Source organism: Salmo trutta, chromosome 13 (genome assembly GCF_901001165.1).
Source record: "Salmo trutta chromosome 13, fSalTru1.1, whole genome shotgun sequence".
Lineage (NCBI taxonomy): Eukaryota > Metazoa > Chordata > Actinopteri > Salmoniformes > Salmonidae > Salmo > Salmo trutta.
Window position 1 is genome coordinate 16,251,819 of NC_042969.1, and position 12,616 is coordinate 16,264,434.

The window sequence follows — 12,616 nt, forward strand, 5'->3', positions numbered from 1 at the left end:
GTTGAGGGCTTCTCAGCATTCCCAGAGGCATATCGTTTGCTACTTGTAACGCGATCAACAGCCCCACATATTTAAAAGTAGTCCTGCTACAAACAAAAACAACCAGAGTTATTTGTTCAACTTTATTGAGAAAAAAAAAAGTAACCATTAAATAGCAGAGCTATTAGTTGATCGATCAGCCATTGAGAACTTTGAATAACGTATTCAGTGCAAAAGAGAACAGTGTTATGGATGATGATTAACTAATGGCTCCACGTTCTAAAAACAAAAAGTAACAAAATATCAAAGTGAACACGTTTGCTCTCAATCCATTCTCAGCAGCACATAAACCAATTCTTATTAACATGCATAAAATATTTTTCTTATTTACTGCAGATATCTTCAGCAATTCTCCATTCAAAACAGTAAAAGTTAAGATTCACCCATTTTGAATGTTAAAAGTTTTTGTGCATCTCTTATGTTCTATCGATTCCTGCGTCATTCCATGTGTATCTGAGCTATTGCCGTTCAAGCAGGCCGGTATGACAAGGTTTGCACCGGGTGAATTTCTGCCTGCTTGAACGGAAGCTCAGATACACATGGAATGATAGAATCGATAGAACAAAAACATTAGAACATTCAACATGGGTGAATCTTAACTAAGATTAAGTGTATGATATTCACAGACATCAGTTCTCTAATGCTATTGGAAAAGCGTACAAAAGTGTGATTGAACCATGTTGATTCTCTCAATGGTGGCATTGAGAATCTTTATTTTTAGTTGGCACCTCCTGCGTGAATTCAGAGCAATCGAGCTCTTCACAAAGTGGCTGTGGTTGGCTTTATACAGACATGCTTCACTGAGAGTTCAGAGCAATTGGCATCTTTTGTAAAGAAAGAAAAGGGGTATTGGAGACATTTGTCCTTGTTAAGAGGATGTGAATACATTTAGGGGGCAAAACAAAATCAATTACTGTTATTTGCTGATGGTAAGGGGTTGCGGCCAAATGGACAAAAAAAAGAACAGTAATTTATAGTTTTTTTCCCAGCTATAATGCAAGTTGATACGACCATGACCGATCATCACATGGCGTACTTCTGAGTCCATTCCCGGGCTATTCTGTTGTACCTGTCGGAAAAGCAACAGAAAATAAATCAATCCACAATAGACAAGGGGTGGAGCTTCAAGAACAACGTCATGCCTTACAACACAGCAACTACCCAAGATAAACCTGAGATGCATGATGTTCACACACAGAGGACTCTCCCATAGTCCCACCAAAATGGCATTCAATACTGTCAAACAGTCCAAGACAGACAATGGGAATACAGGTCAGAGCAAAGCCACCATCCACCAAGGCAAATTTACTTAGAGTGGCAAAATGTCAGCCTCATTGAGTTAGTTGAAGTGCTCTCAACAGTATAAATGTCAGAACCCACAACAATGTCCTCTCCCTCGACGATGCAGGGCAGTCTTACCCTAAAGCATAGCGTACTTTTCTGTCCATTCTCTCGCTAGTCTATTATACCTGATGCAGAAGGAAAGGTCCTATATTATAAGTATCTAGATCTAATATTATAGGGCATAACTCACTTTGCACCGATCTTGTTCAAGCCTTTGGATCAAAAAGTTGCATAATATTTTTCACAAAATGATTATAGAGTACAATATACTAACTTTTCCGTATCTGTTTTGTAGATACGGGCAATCTCTGGCACTAACGGGTCGTCAGGGTTGGGGTCACATAAGAGTGAACAAATGGACAAAAGTACTGAAAGGGAGATTAAAAAGAAGGATTAGGAGTGGATCTTAGGCATGTGAATCGAAATGAAGTCAAGGTAAAAATACGTAACACGAAGGGCACAAAGAATGAAAAACGACACCCTACCTTTAGAGATAGTTAATGCTGGAGACCACTGTGATCTCAAAATATCCAGGCAGATGCTGCCGTTACTGTTAATATTTGGGTGATAAATTCTTGTGGTGAACGCAAGCTGCAATGAAAAGGTTGGAGGAGCAATCAAACACATTGATCCACAGAAACCTCATTCCTCAATCTTCTACATGCATCAAGACAACTTCAATTGTAAAAGAACAGAGGAACAAGAGCGGAAATAATTACCTTAGGTGGTTTGAAGGGGTAGTCTGTGGGGAAATGAATAGTCAGGAAAAAAACACCACCTTGGTATGGGCTGTCATTCTGAAAAGGAAACAAAATTACATCTTAACAGTCACACTGAGCAGCCAAAGCAACTTCAAATTCATCAAAACAGAGAAACACTTTATAATGATACTCACAGGCCCCATAATTGTAGCTTGCCAATGAAACACTGCCAAAACAGAGAGAGACAGTTGAGGAATGTTTCAGATGCCATGCTGTTGATCATTTATTTATGCACTTTGAGATTATTCTGTATAATGAAAAGCGCTTTACAAATGTAATAAATTACAAATTATTATAATGTTATGTTTAATACAAGTGCTCAGTTTGGCCTTACTGTCGTCTCCAACCGGGCCAGCGGAACACTGTGCAGGAGGGTCCCTGCCCAGGTCGTTCAGCTCCTGAAACAGAGAGACCAAACCAGGACACCATCAGCCCACCGTTCCCCTTCCAAGTACCAACACTGTTAACTCATCATTGCTACTGCACAGACCTCACAGTCGTACTTGGAAGAGCATTTGCTTTGCATTTACATTGCTGGTGTTGCAAAGAGCAAGGTGCACAGGAAGAATTTTGAAAGTTTAATTAGAGACTGATGAAAAGAGGTATCAACTTTATAACAACTGTAGCTCAATGATTAGCCTTGGCCATAACGAAAGTGTGCAGTGACTAAACAGTTTATTGTATTGCAGTGATTGAGCATATGGTATCTTGCAGAGCCCCGTCAGAGCAAGCACTTCAGGACAACAGATCAGGTAAGAACTTCTTGGGCCAATAGTAATATTGTCTATATTGCATGTGGGTCCGAGTGGGAGTGACATGAGGGTGAGAATGTTAGTCATCGAATAGATCAGTAAAATAGGTGCAAGCCTTGAGCAGGCAGGGAGCTGTGGGCTGTGTTGGTGTCTGTGCGAAGCTGAGCTAAAGTACAGACACACACAGCCGTCACTCAACCTGTAACAGCCTGTGTTGACATGGGCCTAGGCTTCCTCACCCATGGTCAGCTAACAGGTTAGAAAAGGTCAACATTTTACTATTATGTAAATACAGACCTGCTATATCTCAGTAATAAACATAGGCCTGCATAGACTTCAATGATGCGTATGTGAGTCGAGGAAAATAATTAGCCTAGAGTGTAGCGATAGTCCCAACTTTGCATGATGGATGAGGCCTATCCCTGACAACTTGTGGCAATGTCTCAAACATTGCCACAAGTCAGAGCGTGGACTGGCCTGACCAGTGCTACACTGGAGGGGAAGATGACAGCAGCATTGCTGACGGTAGCTAGGTTTCCATAAACTTTGAAACAGATTTACGCAAAAATTATATATAAACAAGCTTTTTTTAATGCACATTTTCCCACCAGAGTTGTTTCCATCAGACTGACTTTGTTGCGGATTAAAAGGCAGTGTGTGATGACAGGGCACATAAAAACACTTTTGTGCTTAAGTTTTTGTGTACTGAATTTTTTATTTTTTTAAATAACTTGTTTGTGTATCCATTGCATTTTACACTACTGATAGTGTTGTCACAAACTGTGGCAATAAATGGCAAACTTGGCCAATCTGGTTCACACATGCTCTCAAGACAACAGTTTGCTCCTAAAGTGGATACTGGACAGGTTAGGTTATGACATGGATAAGAGCAAGATCTTTTTTATTTGTTAACTGGCAGCTAAGCATTGACCGTCTTGTCACTAGCATACAAATCTAATCAGCATTTATTTGTCGTACACGAGGTAATTTTCCATCTATTAAAAAATAAAAATAAAATTAAAAAAATAAATAAAAATCGGGTGAACCGCTAATAACAATTACAGCACTTTTTGTACATAGTGCCTCCATTTTAGGGGGCCAAAAGTATTGGGACAAATTCACTTGTGTGTTAAAGTAGTCAAGAGTTTAGCATTTGGTCCCGTATTCATAGCACGTAAGGACTACATCAAGCTTGTGACTGCAATTTTTTGGGGATGCATTTGCCGTGTTTCAGATTAATTTGTGCCCAATATAAATGAATGGTAAATCATGAGAGGACGTCCCTGTCATTATAAATAAGAATAAAATGTTTCCAAAAACACTACCATGATTAGAGATAGTCCTGAATGAATCGTGAATAATGATCAGTGAGAAAGTTAGACGCACAAATATCATACCCCCCAAAAACGCAAACCTCCTGTTATTGTGATGGTTAGAGGTTAGCATGTCTGTTAGCTTGCACGATTCTTGCCATTCTCTTTCGACCTCTCATCAAAGCTGTTTACGCCCACAGGACTACCGCTGACTGGATGTTTTGTTTGTCGCACCATTCTCAGTAAACCGTAGTGATGAGCTTGGGTTGTGATCGACTGGTTGATCTTTAAAGAATTCACAGTCGATTAAACACCTCTGTAAAAAAAAACTACGATAAAGCCTTGAGTTACAATTTGTTTCGCGCTGCTGCTTGTAGATGCACTTGATTCAGTAGCCAAAGCACCGGGAAGCCGACGTGTTCCCATTTGAACCATTTCATGTGTCTAAAAAGGTAGACCTCCACCTACACGGCAGGCCCAGCGAGCAAATCAAGTGCACCCATAGGCCTACCGCTGGCCAATCAGATAGATCACTGTGTATGCACAGTACTCGAACCATAGACTATAAGAAACCTTGAACACACAGCAAAGTTGACAGTGAGATTTTCAAAACCATGACTAGAAATCGACAACGAAAACAGCAAAGAGCTGCTGTTTTTGAGAAAGTTCATGTTTAAGTTATTTCAGCACTGTCAAGACTGTTCAACACCTTTATAAGCTATAAAATGCACGTTCTCCCTACTTCCACTCACGCTACAACCAGCACTGCAGCTGTAATGAATGAGTAAAGCAAAGTGTTCTGATAAGCTTGCATTGTTAATATTAGCGCCTTGTCTTTTTTTAATATCAAGGAATATTTCACTTTTTCTGATCATAGGAGTAACATGAACTGGTGCATGAGACAGAAATAATGCAGTGCAATTTGAGTTTCGCCATCAGCTGGAAGACTGTATCCCCTTTTCTCAGCGGAGGGACAGTGACTCGGGTGAGAGGCAGCCTAACCGCTGCTCCCTCCCCTCAGACTGACCATCAGATGCAGGTCATCAGTCCAGTAAAAAAAAAAAAATAATTTAACTAATTATTATGCTCACTTAGCTGTGCCTCAAGTAACACAAATTATCTATACATTTTTTACATTTCAAAATGTTATAAGAACATTGGCAGGACACTTCAAGCATAGCCAATAGGCCCAATAAAGACCCAATGTATAGCCTACTGCACAAACCTAATTGTACATACGGTTTTAATTGGTTGATGTTGCATAGGGTTAATACCGGTTTTAAGTAATGTAAAACAAAATTGAACGGTAGAGCTCGGCTTGCATTTTGACTCAGAAAAGGTTGGAGACCCTGCCCTGGACACTTGTGCGTGAAAAGCCCAGGAATGTGGCCGTTGTACACTCCCCGGACATTTTATTAGGTACACCACCCCGTTCACGAAACTGGATTGTTTATACATAGTGGGTCACGTGGCCGTGGCTTGCAATATAAAGCAGGCAGACAGGCATCTAAGTTAGTGCTTGATTGAACGTTAGAATGGGCTAAACGAGTGTCCTACGCAACTGAGCATGGTATGATCATCCAAGCCAGGGCGTTGGGCTGCGGTTGCAGACGGTGCAATTGCCATACCAGGCGGTGATGCAGCCCGACAGGATGCGCTCATCGGTGCTTCTGTAGAAGTCTGTGAAGGTCTTAGGGGCCAAGCCGAATTTCTTCAGCCTCCTGAGGTTGAAGAGGCGCTGTTCACCTTCTTCACCATACTGTATGGGTAAAGGGACCATTTCAGGTTGTCAGTGATGTGCACGCGGAGGAACTTGAAGCTTTTCACCTTCTCCACTGCGGCCCCATTGATGTGGATGGGGTGTGCACTCTCTGCTCGTCTCCTGTAATCTACGATCAGCGCTTTTGTTTTGTTAACGTTGAAGGAGAGTTTTTTTTTTCCCCTCCTACCACTATTGTGTCGTCAGCAAACTTGATGATTGAGCTGAAGACGTGCGTGGCCACACAGTCATGGTTGAACAGGGAGTACGGGAGGGGGCTGAGCACGCACCCCTGTTGGGCCCCCATGTCGAGGATCACCACGTGGCGGTGGTGTTGTTGCCTACCTTCACCACCTGGGGTTAGCCCATCAGGAAGTCCAGTCTAGAGAAAAGTCTTTGTCTTCAGGCCAGGAGGGAAGCCAAAGTCATTCCGCTACCAAAGAGTGGTAAAGCAGCCTTTACTGGTTCTAATAGCAGACCTAAATCAGCTTGCTGCCAGCTCTTAGCAAATGCAATGCTACTTCTCAGTAAAAAAATAAAAAATTACAGACTTTCAGCATTCTTATAGAGAAGGGCACTCAACATGTACTGCACTGACACAAATTACTGACGATTGGTTGAAAGAAATTGATAAGAAGATTGTGGGAGCTGTACTGTTAGATTTCAGTGCAGCCTTTGATATAATTGACCATAACCGGTTGTTGAAAAACACTTGTTTTATGGCTTTTCAACCTCTACCATTTTGTGGATTCAGAGCCATCTAATAGAACTCGGGTTCTCTTACGTTAAACACGTAAAATGTGGTGTACCGCAGGGCAGCTCTCTAGGCCATCTACTCTTTTCTATTTTTACCAGTGACCTGCCACTGGCATTAAACAAAGCATGCGTGTCCATGTATGAGAACAAAGGAGTTCTTCCACCTCACAAAACTGGAGAATCGAACAACATTTATGTTCTTGAGAAGGTATAAAAGATCGGTGAAGAATCCAGCAACGAACTGGTCCGTTTGGTACAATTTTGTGAAACTCATGAGACAATACATTACCATAATCATGTTTATAGAAGAGTCTCAGGTATGAGACTTACATCTAAATGGTTGTATAAAATGAATGAATAAGGATGGAACTGTTTGTGAAATTGTGTAATGTGATTTTGGACTGTTTAATGAAGGAAACTCCAATTCCCTTTGGAGTCTTAACTAAGTCCTTGGCACGCCCCCAGGGACACAGACAGGACCTGGCGTCATGAGACAGCCTTTTTCTATGTCCCGAATAAAACCCCCACCTTGGTTTTCTATCACCAGACCGAGCTTACCTCAATTACGAGATGGCTAAAGGTTGGAGACCAGCTTACCTCGATAACGAGTGGGCCAAAGGAGACCATGCATTCCTCTTTCTGAACTTTAACCATACCACGTGGTTAAACTCTTAGACTATCGATACCGACAGAATAAGAACAAGTCTTTGATATTAATTACTAGTCTGCAGCTAGGAATTCGGTATCATTGAACACGAAGACCGACAACCGCCATTCTATAATGACATGAATGAATGTTACTCTGAAACTATCCATTCTAACCACGACAGAGAGAGCGGACAGACTCTCCAACAGAAACAAACTTCAACAGAGATCCCGACGACACACTGAGCGTAAATATATATATCGATTGCAATTGTTCCCGAATGAGTGAGCGTTCATGTGCAAAGGATTAGCATTTCAATTGTTATCATTATCAACTCTGTAGTGCCTTCTCAGTTGACCCACACTCCCCTTTTGTCTAACAAGCCGCCATGCCGGTTTAGCCCACTAGGGCACATTCCTCTATCATTTCTTTGTAACGATATCTACTGTTTGTTATGCATTTCTGTGAATTACTTAGTAAATAAATGATTTTAAGACAATTGATGTATGGATGACTCATAATTAAGACTGGCTTCGTGCAGATAACCAACAATTTACGACGTTTGGAATGAGACTGACGTGAGGTAAATAAGTCATTAATTCGAAGACTAATTGATCAGATATTAAAATATCTGAAAGTTATATTAGGAAAATTATAACTTTGTAATCTGAATATTTACCTTGGTGCCCCGACTTCCTAGTTAATTACAGTTACATGTTTAATCAGGTTAATCGCATAATAATAGAGAGTTATTTGATAAATATGTCTTCAGTTTTAATGATGCCAAAGACACGACAGTACTGACATGAAATTGCTTCCACCGCAATTCGTAGCATAATTATTTTTACAGACAAAAAGGATAACCCAAGTTAACTGTTGGAATTTTCTCTAAATCGCAAGTCAAATTGCAACATTTTGTTAAAAATAAGGCCCAGATTACTTGCCCATATCGTGCAGCCCTACGTGCAGTGTGGAAATGATCTCAAATGCAGAAATGGATGAAAATGACTTTTTTGGTGTTGAATTGAACAATATAAAACAATCAGAATGGAGAAAGACCCATTGAAATCACTTAGAATGTATGTGTTGCCATCCTAGGGTCACGCACTACTCATTAAGCAAATTTAGAACTTTTATTATTAAAAAGCAAAATACCATCTTTTTTTATACCGTGATATAATATTTTGCCCATATCGCCCAGCCCTATAATAAACCAGAGTTTACATGCATCGTCCTGCATGTTTAGGCCTACATTTTGTTGCTGGTTTAATAAACTGTGTTGGGTTCAATTCAGTTCAATTGTGTCAGTAAGTTTAAAACAGCAACATCCAATTCTAATAGGTTGGTTATTAGGCTATACATTTTTTGTACAGTAACAACCAATGTTTCCCCATTATTTTTCAGGCAGGCCTCAAAGGGCTTTGAAGCAACATCCACGGTTACTAACAACTTATTTTTAGGCACAGGGCCTGTCCCACTCAATGTGAATATAAAGCTATCTGGAAGCATAGGCCTACATTTGTTTACACCTATTCAAACTGAATGCTCGTAAGCTAGGCATAACGTAAAATCAACACGACGCCCAATTTGCTCATGTTTCAAGGGTACAGGCTACTACAGCAATGTAATATTGGTGACTTCATCCATGGTGTTTTAGTTTGAATGTTTGCCAATTACAATCGAATATGCATTCTTTTAGATTAATGCCATGGCCCTGTAACATTAAAAGCTGAGTAGCTACAGTGGCTTGCGAAAGTATTCACCCCCCTTGGTATTTTTCCTATTTTGTTGCCTTACAACCTGGAATTAAAATAGATTTTTTGGGGGGGGGTTGTGTCATTTGATTTACACAACATGCCTACCACTTAGAAGATACTAAATATTTTGTATTGTGAAACAAACAAAAAATAAGACAAAACTGAAAACTTGAGCGTGCAGAACTATTCACCCCCCCAAAGTCAATACCGTAATTTCCGGACTATTGAGCGCACCTGAATATAAGCCGTACCCACTGAATTTAAAAATATATATATTATTTTGAACATAAATAAGCCGCACATGTCTACAAGCCGCAGAACAGGTGTATATATACTGAGATCATGTGACAGATCATGTGCCACTAAGACTGCATACAAGTGGACTTTAAACTAATTATGTGACTTCTGAAGGTAATTGGTTGCACCAGATCTTATTTTGGGGCTTCATAGCAAAGGGGGTGAATACATATGCACGCACCACTTTTCCGTTTTTTGAAACAAGTGTTTTTTTTCATTTCACCAATTTGGACTATTTCCTCTATGTCCATTACATGAAATCCATTTAAATTACAGGTTGTAATGCAACAAAATAGGAAAAACGCCAAGGGGGATGAATAGTTTTGCAAGGCACTGTAATAGGGTGTTTTCTTAACGAGTAACTAACTACCTTCTCTTGCATTTTTATCTTGACTTCGGCGTCACAGTCAAGTGCACTCATGACATCGCTCTAAACCAAGATTAGGAGAAGTGTTTAATATGTATTACTTTGTTTGAGGACACAGCAATTTGACTATTTTACTTTAGTAATAATTACCACAGCAGCCATGTATATTTTTATGCCAGAGTTTCGGAATAGATGTCAGAAAATACCAACACGAGAATGACACTCGACTTGGCCAGCTTGTATGACAAGGTTTATATTTCCTGCAAGGAACACCAAACCGAAACCTGCCACGAGTTGGTGGTAGTGGTATGTAACAACAACCATAATCTCATGAGGTTTCACCATGACTTGTTAGTTAACTAGCACCAGAAAGTTTAGGGGAAAACGTTACTAGTTAACAATGACACCGACTAAGCTAACGTTAGACGATTAATATAATTCGGATTCTGAGCTAACGTTACTGCTAGCTAAATTCTGAACTAATATTTAAGTCACACACTTTAAATTAGCTAAAACTAGCTAACGTTAGCTTAACTACTTGGCTAGCTAAGCTACTAGGCCATGCTACTACTGCAAGCCAAGCTGGCTAACAACCAAATAAGCACGCTTGTTATAGCGAACTGGCAACTGCTCACTGTACGACGCGTTACATAGCTAACTAAAACGACAAATATACATTTACCACATGACCTATAACATATCTAACTTATGTAGCTGTGCTTACGGCAAAGACTCAAACAACAATCAATTTACCTTGTGAATTCGTTTTAAGGCCATTCTGCTAGTGCGTAGGGACCGGTTGTCGAAGATAGAGCAAAGGCTAGCTACGTGATGCTAACTAGCATATAGCAATTAGCTGTAGTGTACGGCGATCTACCTAGCTAGCTTTTCATCAACTGACAATATTACTTTTATAGTTGATAAACTGGTATCAATATAGCTATACTGGTATTTCTGCTTTTCCTTGGTCGTTGGCCGCTTTGACTGCACTGGTATTATATCGTTGCCGATTCGTTAGCTCGGCTCGTTCTTCTGGTCACGACTGTGAAGTGAGCAATATTAGCGCTGAGTTGAATCAGCGGTTCGCCTTCATAATAAAAGTCCCGCATTGAAACTGGATACAAATAGGCGAATCATACCACAATTGGACTAAACCCAAACAAAACAAATCACAAAAAGTAGTGTATATTATACAGAAGTCAAATAATACATGATGGTGGTGTTATTTGTGTGCATACAAATTATATAATAAATTGCTAAAACATATATAGTGTAACGACCATGGGTTTATAAACGCGGATATCGACTCTGCCGCTCGAGCATCGATAGCGCGCTGGAATTCGGGCTAGAAGGTCGAGGGTTCGAGACCTGCTCCATTACAATACTTTAAACATAAATCATACCTTCAAAAAAATCATATGCTGGAATATTTGCCACAATGCCTACTTTCAGTTGTTATCACACAAAAAATATTACATGAAAGCAGTATTCATGACAAGAAATGTTATACTGTGCAGGTGATGCTGCACTACAGCTCAATGCAAATAAGTTCCCCAAAATACACAACAGTTTTCCCACATCCTCTTAATGACAATTGGTAGTTTGAAGAATAGAGCAGAGCATTTACACAGAAAGGCAACAGGACAAAAGAGGCCATAGAATTTTGCACACAGAGTAACAGTCAGAGAGGTAGTGTTCAATTATATTCTGCTGATGTGTAAAGGGCTTTATGAACTGGGTGGTTCGAGTCCTGAATGCTGATTGGCTAACAGTCGTTGTATATCAGACTGTTTACCACACCCCCTTTGGCCTTATTGGTTAATTATAAAATACATTTGATTGAATTTGATTCCCTCTTTTACCCTTCTCCTCACTTCCTTGAAGTAGAGGGTGGGCATTATGATGAGACCACCTCATGACCACCTCCATTAGTAGAGAGAAGAGAACTTGATGAGAAAGTTGATAAATGTATAAAATCTGAAGGAGAGTGGTTTCACTAAATGTTTCCCTGTGACCGGATATGATAAACCCAATTCTGACTTCCTTTTCTGTTCAGTTCTATCGCAGAGCCCTGACCAACATGCCATGTAGTGAGTTTAAAATTAAGATTGCTGCGTCTTGTTGGGTATCAGAGCTGGCATGTCTACTCTTGAGAATACTCAAACAACAGGGGGAAACAAGGGTTGAGGGCATTACTTTGCTAACTTTTTAACCAAATGGGAGTATTAACTCATCCTGTCCTTGATAGGGGATTCCTGAAGAAAGTGGGCAGCTAAAACTGGGGGCCCAAAGTCAGAGGAGAGAGCGTTTGAACCCTGAGGGATGAACAGAGCCGCCTCCCATCTCCCTGAAGCAGAAACCAGGACACAGAGAAGATGAGAGTTAGTGTGTGTGTGTGTGTGTGTGTGTGTGTGTGTGTGTGTGTGTGTGTGTGTGTGTGTGTGTGTGTGTGTGTGTGTGTGCGCAACATACATTTATATAGTAACTTCCAAGATCCCAAACACTCTTTGCACAATGAAGTAAGCAAAATTAAATAGAGCAGAAAATACACCTAAAGGGGGACTCACAAACACGGGCGCAGTAGGTTGACTGGGTTGGTTGGGGTAACTTGGAGCAGTAGGTTGACTGGGTTGGTTGGGGTAACTTGGAGCAGTAGGTTGACTGGGTTGGTTGGGGTAACTTGGAGCAGTAGGTTGACTGGGTTGGTTGGGGTAACTTGGAGCAGTAGGTTGACTGGGTTGGTTGGGGTAACTTGGAGCAGTAGGTTGACTGGGTTGGTTGGGGTAACTTGGAGCAGCAGGTTGACTGGGTTGGTTGGGGTAACT

At 40.6% G+C, this 12,616-nt stretch overlaps 1 protein-coding gene across 2 annotated transcripts; it reads right to left on the reverse strand.

The window, feature by feature from the left end:
* Positions 1–108: 108 nt before the first annotated feature.
* Positions 109–10,856, reverse strand: LOC115205319 (ubiquitin-conjugating enzyme E2 D2). Of its 2 annotated transcripts, XM_029771147.1 has the most exons (8): positions 10,545–10,856; positions 2,479–2,542; positions 2,279–2,310; positions 2,103–2,180; positions 1,869–1,974; positions 1,658–1,751; positions 1,459–1,508; positions 109–1,108 (listed from the first exon to the last, which is right to left on the reverse strand). In XM_029771147.1, the coding sequence occupies exons 1-7, from the start codon at positions 10,566–10,568 to the stop codon at positions 1,460–1,462; spliced, it is 447 nt and encodes a 148-aa protein (XP_029627007.1). In that variant the 5' UTR covers positions 10,569–10,856; the 3' UTR covers positions 109–1,108; position 1,459. The 2 variants fall into 2 exon arrangements, with proteins under 2 accessions (XP_029627007.1, XP_029627008.1); XM_029771148.1 differs by lacking the exon at positions 1,459–1,508.
* Positions 10,857–12,616: the final 1,760 nt, after the last annotated feature.